Source organism: Rattus rattus, chromosome 11, assembly GCF_011064425.1.
Source record: "Rattus rattus isolate New Zealand chromosome 11, Rrattus_CSIRO_v1, whole genome shotgun sequence".
Taxonomy (NCBI): Eukaryota; Metazoa; Chordata; class Mammalia; order Rodentia; family Muridae; genus Rattus; species Rattus rattus.
In genome coordinates, this window is record NC_046164.1 from 16,402,196 (window position 1) to 16,413,132 (window position 10,937).

Below are 10,937 nucleotides of genomic sequence, written 5' to 3' on the forward strand. Positions count from 1 at the left end.
ACTTCATCTACACACTGACTTTGAAACCTGGTCTCAGAAACACCCACCGCCACTCTCCCTCTTAACGTCTCCCCCCTCCGTTCTGCCTGGCCTTCAACTTCACTCGCTTCCCCAGCATATTCTAGCTATGGTGGTTAGCTTTTCCATGGAATTCTGGTCAATGATCAGTGAACCTTTTACTTCAAATTAAGGAAAACTTTAGATCCCTCCATGCTACAATTTATCAAGTTTGTGTTTTAATATTAACTCTAGTCAAGAAAAATGACTACATCTTATAATTCCCACCTCTGATTTTCTCTGAACTGCCATTTCTCCCTGCTAAGTCCCTTTATTCATAGCACTTCTTCAAAATGTAGGTCTGTTATTTGACAAAGCGGCTTTACTAAGCAGTCCATGCGTTTACTCACCAGCAGCTCTGCAGAGCATGCCCAGCAGACCCTGAGCCACTGTACACCCACCCTAGATGAAGCCAGGGCAGGGCAGCTGTAGCAGGGCTGTGTTGAATTTTCGTAGAGAAAATTACTTTTTAGACTGGATTTCTGCCATAGATTTTTTTGGATGGATGGATGGATGGATGGATGGATGGATGGATGGATGGATGGATGGATGGGTGGATAGACAGACAGACAGACAGACAGACAGACAGACAGACAGACAGATAGATATCTTATCCTATTACTCCAGGTTCAAATACATGTGGGTAGGCAGATGTCCCCTGTAAACCATATCACTTTTAGTGACATTGTGATTTTCAACTCTATTGTTTATAGATGTGTTCTGCATTAATCTGCCTGGCTCCTGTTTTGATTTTTGTTGCGTCTCCTGCCTGCTTGTCAAGGTAGGCTGCTCAAGCTCAGGCACAATTCAAAGTGGGACATATTGTGCTTCAAATGCAAAAAAACACTTACTGCAGTAAAAACTATTTTTGCAATAAAAAGTGTCAGTTTTTTAAAAGTTTCAAACAGGGGTTGGGGATTTAGCTCAGTGGTAGAGCGCTTGCCTAGGAAGCACAAGGCACTGGGTTCGGTCCCCAGCTCCGAAAAAAAAGAAAAAAAAAAAAAAAAACTAAAAGTTTCAAACAGTTAAAGAAAATAAGGATATGAAAAGTGGGGCATACCATAATACAATGTTTCTGAAAACAAAATCAAATTTCTCAAAACCAAATTCACAAATGGGTTATCAAACACAGTTAACACAAAACATGTTCTTCAGGTTTTCTACATACAAAAGCTTCAACAATGTTCAAATTATTTTATGAATTCCTATATCCAGTACAAAGAGACCCCCACTTTTATAAAATCTTAACATTTTGAAGTCAAAGCATGTACTTTTTGTAATGTGTGATCTATCCAATTGTACATGAGCCCTAGCTGTCTACCCTATAAAAACACAGCAGACAGACAGCCGTCTCTTCAGACCACTGTGCACTCTCAAAAGCAGCAACATATTAAACACATTTAATAAACACAAAATTCTTCACGTGAATACAAACTTTTATTCATTAGCTCAACACATTCATAATCTAAATGTTAATAATAAAACCTTTTATGGCAATCTCTACATTATATACAAGACATACCCATCATTCTTTAAACTAGGTATAATAGGATATGAAGCTGAGTACTTTTCTTTACTATATACCTTTACAACTCTAGTGCTCTAGATTTCAGGGAAAAAGGAATTCTCTCCGAAGCACCAGTGTAATGTTATACTGTAGTGAGGCTTCCATTGCTTAGCATTAGAGTAGCAATCAGGCAATTACTGCTCCCAACTGAAGAGAAAATTCAAACACTGTAAGCAAAGATCATGATAAACAATTACATTTCTCCATTTCTTCTTTCTGTGAAGACGAGGGGTGAGGAAGAAGGTTGAGACAGGCTCATGTATAAGATTATACATAAATAATACTATAATGAAGACAGCTGCTATGCACTGGGGCAATTCAATTCTCTACAGTCTAAATAAATGTCCAGGCCATGACACTAACCACTAAAGAAAGGGTTACTGCCAGTAAAAACTGAGATGCTCCTCTCTGATCTTGGCATAAACCACAATGGGGGTAAAAAGCCATCAGACCAAATATCATCTGACTTACATCTAAATTCATACAATGGCAAGCAAGGGCAGAAGACTCATTAACTCTTCCTACCCTTCCAGAGAAAACTAGATGTGCCATCAGTAAGTTCAGAAACAAAGCCAACCTAGGGTGATACAAGGTCAGTACGCTGGCCCTGTCTGACAGGGAATTATGACAAGGCAACACAAAACACCTTTTTCAATGCAGAAAATGTTATGTTTTGAAATACAGAGTATAAGCCAGCCTTGAACCCACAAAGATCTGCCTGCCTCTATAAGAGTGCTAGAATTAGAAAAAAAAAAAAAAATTGTATGTGTGCACTGCAAGTACAGCACGCAGAGGCCAGAAGAGGGCACACAATCCTCGGGAGCCAGAGTCAGGCAGTTGTGAACCTCCTGATGTGGGTGCTGGGAACGGAACCCAGAGCCTCTGAAGGATCAGAAGTGCTCTTAGCCATCAAACCACCTCCCCAGCCCCTGTAAAACAAGGTTCATTCTCATCATCCAGATTTTAGGGAATTCTTTAGTATTCAATAATTTGTGTTAAACTTTGTCTAAATAAAGCTTTTAAAAACAAATCACCATAAGCCACTAAAAATCTCTTCCTCATTTTTCAATCTTGATCAATCACTATCACATTATCCCCTACACAGGACTTGGAAGAGCCACAAGGCTTTGGTATTTTTTCAGCATTTTTCTTATCCTGCATTGGTATCCTCATAAATATCAGCTCAATATTTATAAAGTACTGATAGATTATTCACATGCACACTCCGCCATATATTAGCCTGTGTCTCTATACCTTACACATCCTAACCCCAAGTTTCAATCTATCAGTTGGGTTCAATGCATTGTATCTGCTTTCATTTCCATCCATTTTTTAAAGGAATATTCTTCTCAAGCATTCCTTTTTCTCAACCATCATTTAATTAAATTTCAACTTTATACTTTCTCCAGACCCTAGAAAGGACTTTGTATTATCTATACTGTCCAATTCAGTAAACTGTATGTGTCTAGTCTAAACAGAAATGTGTTTTATGTCTGTAGTAGCATGGGATTTTAAAGATTGGATAGGGATATTTAAAATGTAAATATTTCAATTATTTATTTATTAGAATAACATTTTGGATAAACTGGGTTGAAATATATTTACATTTTGGTCTATTGTAGCCACACTGAATTTAAATTGTCTTATGACTCACCTTTATTGTACAATGCTGACCTGTACTATTAATATACCTACAGAGTATCTTTTGGGTGTCTTGTACACTTGTATGAACACATTTTCAGGGTCACGGGAAGACCAGAAGCTGGAGTGTCCCCTCAACTGTCTACCCTTTGCTCTTTGAAGACAAGGTCTCTAACTGGGAGTTTATAGACCGATAGACTGGCTCCTCAGAATTAACCTATCTATAACACCCTAGCCCTGAATTATGGGTACTCACTGTTATGCCTTTTCTTTTTCAAATTGAAAGAAATTGCCTGTGTGTGTACATACATACATACATATATACACATACATGTGTGTGTGTATATATATACATATACACACATATATACATATATATATATACACACACATATATATGAAATATATACATTTAAGAATAGCTAAACTGGGGTTGGGGATTTAGCTCAGTGGTAGAGCGCTTGCCTAGCAAACGCAAGGCCCTGGGTTCGGTCCCCAGCTCCGAAAAAAAGAAAGAAAGAAAAAAAAAAAGAATAGCTAAACTGAGCTAAGGTATATAATACCTCACATATTTATAACAGTAAGAACATCTAAATTGTACAAATTCCAGGAATAAAATATTAACCACAACTATAATATCTATATCTCACAGATTATCTTTGAATACATAAATATACCTTTCCTTCAAACGAGAGGGTGAAAGTAAATACAGCTATGGTTTGTAAAACAAATTGGAAATAAAAAGAAAATAATCTAATGTCCATTTAATTAAAAGTTGCAGCTTTTTTCTGTTTGTTTGTTTTTGAGATAAGTGTTCCATGTGCAGCCCAGGACAGCCTAGCACTTACTCTGCAAACAAACACTTACCTTTGCTGTCCTCCCACCTCGACTTACTAAGCTCTGGAATTAGAGGCCTGGGTCTATACTTGCCTATTTTTAATATTAATTTTTAACCAAGGTTATGGCATTTTAAAGTATAAAGATACAAGAGAACGGACTGCAGACGGCTGCCTTCAGTGTGCCATGTACGTTACTAAACTATGTCTAATTCTGAATTAAATGCCCTCCATGCGCAGAGCATGACAGCATGATTAAACTTGCAGCAATCCTAGTCCACTGAGATTTTGTTATTTTTTTTTTTCATTTTAGTCACTCAGCAACGAAAAAGCAGGTTCGATTTTGGTCAATATCACACAATGCCCAGCTATTGAGACAGAGCGTTGGTACAATGGTCATAATTAAGAACGTGGGCAACAAGACACTACTTGAAGCAAGAATAGGCAGAAGATGCTTCTATACTGCTGAGTTTTAGAACCAGGAGCTATGTACTGTACAAGAGGATAAAGGGATGGGCAAACACACGAGAAGCTGAGAAGATAAATGTCTCACCTCTAGGGTCAAACTCAAACCTGGTGATCTGTTAACTATAATGCTTTAACTCTGAGGTATTTCCTTATATGTAAAATGGAAATATATACCTGGTTAGCATCATAGAAACACATAATAAACAAATTTAGCTTTATATTAATGTCATTACTAAACGATGGTGCTAGGAACAGAGGCAACTTTTCACACCAGCAGTGATGACAGGAGACTTGTTCCCAGCACTTGGAAGGCAGCAGGAAGGTCAAGATCGTCCTCAGCTACATGATGAAGTGGGGGTTAGACATAAGACCCTGTCTGGAAAGAAGATTGAGACTTCTCTTCAGCCTTTAAATTACTGAAAACAACCGTTAAACATAAATGAAACATATTTCATGTTTACGTATCTCCTTGTGTAAAATAAAAATTTTACTAGCTTATCCAATTTTGTTTAGCTTAAGAATTTGTGTTTGTGATGGGGAAAAAAGAATATTAAAGAGGAAAAGATAACATTTTATCAAATATGTACATGTGGGCACACAGGAAAAAGAGAAATGGGCAAGAAAATGCTCTACTTAGAGAAATTAAAACCCCGCTGGAGACTCTCCAATGGAAAGTTCCCATCTCTGCCTCGCCCAGTTTTGGGGGGGGGTAGTGTTACATATATGGCTGTAGAGGTGAGAGGTAAACATCGGGTCTGCAATAGTCTCCATCTTTATTTTTTGAGCAGAGTCTCCTGAACCTGAATCTCAGGATCCACAGTTCCTGGGAGTGTATCTTTACCAGCCCACTATTGGGGTTGACGCACAGGCACACGCATCAGCTAGCTTTTACACATGGGTACTCAGAATCTAATTTGGGGTCCCCATGCTTGCACAGCAGGGACCAACTGAGCCATCTCCCCAGCCCCCTTCTCACTCTTATCCCGTGTGTGTGTGTGTGTGTGTGTGTGTGTGTGTGTGTGAGTGTGAGTGAGAGAGAGACACTGAAACACACATAACCAACTACCCTCTTCTCTCCTCTAATGGTCACAGTCACAGGATCCACATGTTAAAGGACAGTACTGAAGTTCAGAATGCTGTAAACAGGGGCATCAACACTCAAAGCATTCGCTCCCAAATCTCTCTGCTCATTCACTTTCAGTAAGTGGAATATCAGGAATTTTAACCTGGTTACAGGTTTTACTCTATGATCGGAGAAGTTTCCCATTTATGTCTGCTCTAAGGTTCTTTAGAACATTCTCAGTTTTGTAAATATAGCCGTAAAAGCCAACAATTCTAACACTACCTGTAGGAATGAGCAATGACAGTTACTACTGTGGATGAGGAAAGGAACTTTCCGTGACTTGTAGAAGGGATGGGGATGCTGTTAGATCTACACAATGCTCACAGTGGGAGTGTGAACATTGCCAGTTTCACTTGAAGGCTCACATTTCTAAGTGTTTCCCTCCTCCTGCCTCAGCTGACTCTGTATGATGCTTACATACCTACCCACTTTGTGTCTGGCAGCACTAGGCAAAGGCAATCAGTTCCAACTCCAGCAAGGTTTTCCTCTAAACCGTCATAAACCACTTGCCAACAAACTGGGAACCCCCCTCCCTCTACAATTAATGGTGGTCTGATACTAAAAACAAAAAGCGTGTGTGTCGGCAAATAAACTCCATGGAGAAAGATTAAAAGAGTGAAATAACTGAGCAAGGAGTGGTTCTGTGCACCTGGAGTCCCAGCACCTGTGTTACACATCTTTAACCCCAGGCAAGAGGATCTCTCTGTGAATTCTAGGCCAGTCTGCGCTGCATACTATGTTACAGGACAGCCAGGGCTATGTGGAGATAAACAAAACAAAAAATTTTAAATTCAATAATTGATAAGATATAGATAAGCACATTTGGTAAACAGTACTTTAATCCCAAGACTCACCCACCTTAGGTTTTTCTAATGTTGTACATTAAGTGAATTACATGCCAAGAAAGGCATACTATATAAACTCTGTCTGGACCACTCTAATCAACCTCAATTCTACCACAAACTACATTAATAGAACTAAGTTTCACAGAATAAATCACTTATCTACACTTTTACTTATGAAACTACAAACCCAAGAATCCTCAACAATTCCCTACAGATAGAAAAATCTGTCAAAGATTAACAGAGGCCATTTCTGACCACAAGCTAGCCTAATCCAGCCTCCCTCCCCCCAACCTCAAAGTCCCTCTCTTTCCTCTTGAAATCTCAGTGTTTCTTCTAAGAGAACAAGAGTTATATTACAGGACTTCTTGTTAATATCACTCAACTGGGAGGAGATTTGAGGAGCAGGGGTCAGGAAGATGGGACTGGAGGGGGCCACAGGTCTTTATAACCCAGGTAGGCCTCAAATTCACAATCATGCCTTAGCTACACCAGTGAGAGGATTACTAGTGTGGGCTTTCAAGCCTGGCAAGTCTCTAATCTCAAGAGGTCTTCAATTTATAAACACAGACACATAAAAACCCCATCATCACCTAAGAGTTCCAGGTTAAATTCAAACATGCAAACACACAGGCCAACTTTGGAGAGCTCAGAAAACTAAGAAACAGACAAACTGAGGCCTTACGACACAAGAAAAGACCCTTTAACAGACTCTATTCCCTGAAGGAAGACTCTACTAAATGTGCTGTTTCATCCTCCAGATCTCATGAGATTCTTGTTTGTGTAAGAGAAGAGATACCTAAGCCAACCACCAGGGTGAGCTATCGCTAGAATCAGTCATTTTCCAAACCTCCAAATGCAAGGGCATAAATGGTAGTACTAAAAGCAGCTATCTCCTTCTAATTAACCCTAGGCACAAACAGCACCTTTAGGACTACCTCACAAACTGCCCACTGTTTACACAAACAAGATACATCTATTCACCAGATAAATGCAGAAAAACAAAGACCTCATGAATACCCAGATTATAAAATCCACCATTCACTCCCATGTTTGAATTACAAAGCCACTAATTTTCAATCTTTCTTTCTAATTTTCCAACAGGTCTGCTGAGCACGCAGAGTGCTCTACAGACTCAGACTGGACAACTCAACAACACGCCACGTCTCTCCTGTGTGGCTGGTGCACTTAGCAAGCACACCTTTTCCTCCCAGAGTCACTTTGTGAGAAGAGTCCAGACTGCTAATCCTACACAATAACGACGTGTTTGACATGATAGACCTTCCACCATTTTGTATCTCTCAAGCTTTTCTTCTTGCTACCCAAACTCTCCAAGAACTTGAACAAACTGAAAAACCTGGGAGGCAATGAAGGCATGCAGGTGACACTCACTTTATAATTAAATAACTTCAAAGTAACCCTAATCAGCACAAGACTAAGTGTAATTAAATATACTCAGTGTTGAAACTGAACTAGCCTTTCAACGGAACTCTTAGAAAGAGAGACAGTAAATTAAAAGCACTTTAAATGACCCACACAAGCCTCACAACAAGAAGCACTGTGCACTCCACTGTGCCTGATCTCACCACTTGTTGCATTTCCTAAGACTTGTACTAGCAGTAGCTGGCCTTAAAAAGTCACTTAAAGAGCCTGAGAGGCGTGCTGCTTATCCGTCAAAACGACGTTACAGAGTGAGAGACACCAGCATGGCTCCGAACACCGATTGCGGTTGTCTCCAACTCCCCACATTAGTTGTCAAGCGCGGTTTTTGTTTTTAATTTTTGCTTTTCTGCGTCATGTCAGGGTTGGAAAGTTCTCAAAAATCCATACATAAGCAACACTACTACAAAATTACATAACATTAACTGTTTTGTCTCAGAAAGTCTCACTGAAGACGCTTTAATTAACGGGTATGATCAGTAATGTCCCCTGTTACCAGGTGCTAACAAAACTATGACTAGGGCAGGAGTTAGAGACCGTCTCCCACCACATCACCAACTTAATACGTGGCTAAGGCAAGGCCTAAGAACAGTAGCTCTTTCAACGGTCTTCTCTTGTAAAACTGTATGATTCAGGGAACACATCTGACTGTGAGCATATCTCCTGCCTGCTAATACAACACTGTTCTCTATTTGAAAGAAAGCTAAGAAAGGGAAAATGCATATCCGGAAAGAAACAAGTAAGCTAAAGTTTTAATGTTAAAAATTTCAAAGATCTAAAGGTGTTTTACTATTCCTTCATGTACTTATATTGATGGCACATGCAAGGACCAGCTCCTTTGGAATTCACACCAGTATTAGTTACTTGCAATACAACACATGATGCAAATACAGTATAAAGTATTCAACAGCAACATGCAAACCACTTCATTAGTACCAGTCAAGCACTCAGGTTTCACCAACTTAAAAGTCTACACTGAGTTATAACTTCACTGTAGAATCTACCTTTCTCTCTTACCAAACCTACCCGAGATAAGGCACAGTATTGCTGACACCTAGTTCCCTGGATACTTACACATGGCCCTGAAGCACGTTTTCTCGATCTGGGTAACTTTATAGTTGCTTGAGTTCTGAAATACTTTCCTTCGTGGGGCCAAAATTAACTAAACTACAACACAATTAAGGCAAATCCAAGCACATGTCCCAGATGCAGTAAACTTGGCATCAGTTGGGGCTGGCCCCAACAGATGATAGTGTTTGGGGTACTTCTGTGGAAATTAACTTGTGCACAGAACAGGACCATCATCATTTCAGGGCCACAAGCCGTGGGTATCCCCTCGTTGAGTTTAATCACATAAAATTTGAAATCTAATATGAAAGTTTTATAACAACTACATTTAAGTCAGTATTAAACAGTTGAAGAAAACTTTTCCACTAATGTCGCTAAACCATGGATGGATCCCAACACGAGAGTCGTCTGTGGAAGTCTCGAAACAAGAAACCACCTAAGTTTCCAATCACGGGGAAGGGTCTGGGACAACTCATCTTCATGTTCTCGGGAGGAGTGGATGGAGCACACCTGCTTTCCTCTGGCAGAGATTAAGCTCCCAGGGACACAAAGGCCAGGGAATCAGACCTGGAGAGGCAAAAAGCTTTAGCTAGATACCCACCAAGCCCCTTGGCCACCCAAACACTTCGTGATTTTTTTTTTTTTTTTTTTTTTTTTTTTTTTACCTCTTGGAGTTACTTCCCAGGCACTTAGCGGCACAAGATGTTGCAGACCAGTGGGAAGAAGGGGAAAGCTATGTGCTCTGGTCCCAAAGTCAGGGGAGGGGTGTGGACAGTTAGCCCCAGAGCCGGGGCTGCAGGCCGGGACGGAGCAGCCGCACACCGGGCGCCGGCTGACTGCTGTCGGACTGCCCCGTTACTCGGAGCGTTACAATGGCGACCGCAAGGCTCCCCCGGACCTCCGGATCGCGGCTCCCTTCCCCCTACCGCTCACTGGCTGCTCCGCTACATGTGACTAAACAAAACCCCCCAAGTCCAGAGCCCGGCTCGGCCCCTTTGTGTCCGCCACCGGATCCTCCGCCGCCGGAGCGGAAAGGCCCCCCCGCCCGCCACCGAGTCCCGCCCCGCGGCGGCCGCCGCCGCTCACCTAAGGTTCCGCGGCCCCCCGCGACCGCCGCCTCCCGGACCCCGCGACCCGGGCTTCTTCTGCAGCAGCAACTCCGCCTCCTCGGCAGCCGCCGCCATCTTAGCCTGTGCGGCAAAACGCGTCCTTTCGGAGGGTTGGGAGCCAGCCTAGGGCGTAGCTCCCCGGGCCCGAGCGCCGCGGGCCGGGTTCCCCCACAACTTCTTCCGCCACCCTCAGTCCCGCCACCGCCTCAGCCCGGACGTCCGAAATGCAGCCGGGGCCCGGGCTAATCCAACCAAAATAAGACCCCCGAAACTCACAGTTTGGTGCCGTGTGCGTCAAACCGGGGCGACGTTGGGAGCGCGCGGCGTCCCCGCGTCACACGCCGCTCTGTACGCTACTCGGCTCCAACGGCCCCCTCCGCTCCCCGCTTCTCGCCTCCGGCCTTGGTTCCCACGGCGCAGGCGCGCGGCTTTCCCGCCTCTGCCTGGCCGCCGGCCGCCGTGGGAGGCCAGCGAGGCGCGCCCGTGCGCTCGGGCAGTCGGAGCTCCCGTGCCAATCAGACCCACGGGGGGCGCGGCAGAAACAGCGCACCGCTGCTCTCCCGTGCCAAAACCAAACAAGGTCACCTCCCCCAGCGGTGACCTAACCACTCCCGAGGAGGTTCCCGCCCCAAAGTAGGCACGCTCCAAATATGGTGGCAACCAAACTCTGCAAGACCCAAGTACCAGGAATGCCTAGGCCCTTTAAGGTGGACTAGGCCCATCTCTGGTGTCTGCAATCGCCAGTTTGCCAAAATCCCGTTTCTTTTCCTACTGTTGAAAGAATCA

The 10,937-nt window shown here is 42.7% G+C and overlaps 1 protein-coding gene across 8 annotated transcripts in view; it reads right to left on the bottom strand.

Moving 5' to 3' along the window:
• Znf644 (zinc finger protein 644) overlaps nucleotides 1-10,718 on the bottom strand; it is a 78,220-nt gene extending 67,502 nt beyond the window's left edge. For 2 of the 8 annotated variants that reach the window (XM_032917040.1, XM_032917036.1), the window contains exon 1: nucleotides 10,428-10,718. Coding sequence is in view for 1 of the 8 variants with exons in the window: in XM_032917034.1 (XP_032772925.1) it covers nucleotides 10,129-10,226 (98 nt within the window). In the remaining 7 variants the exon portion in view is untranslated. The other 6 variants (XM_032917045.1, XM_032917034.1, XM_032917039.1 and 3 more) reach the window with 6 other exon arrangements.
• Nucleotides 10,719-10,937: the final 219 nt, after the last annotated feature.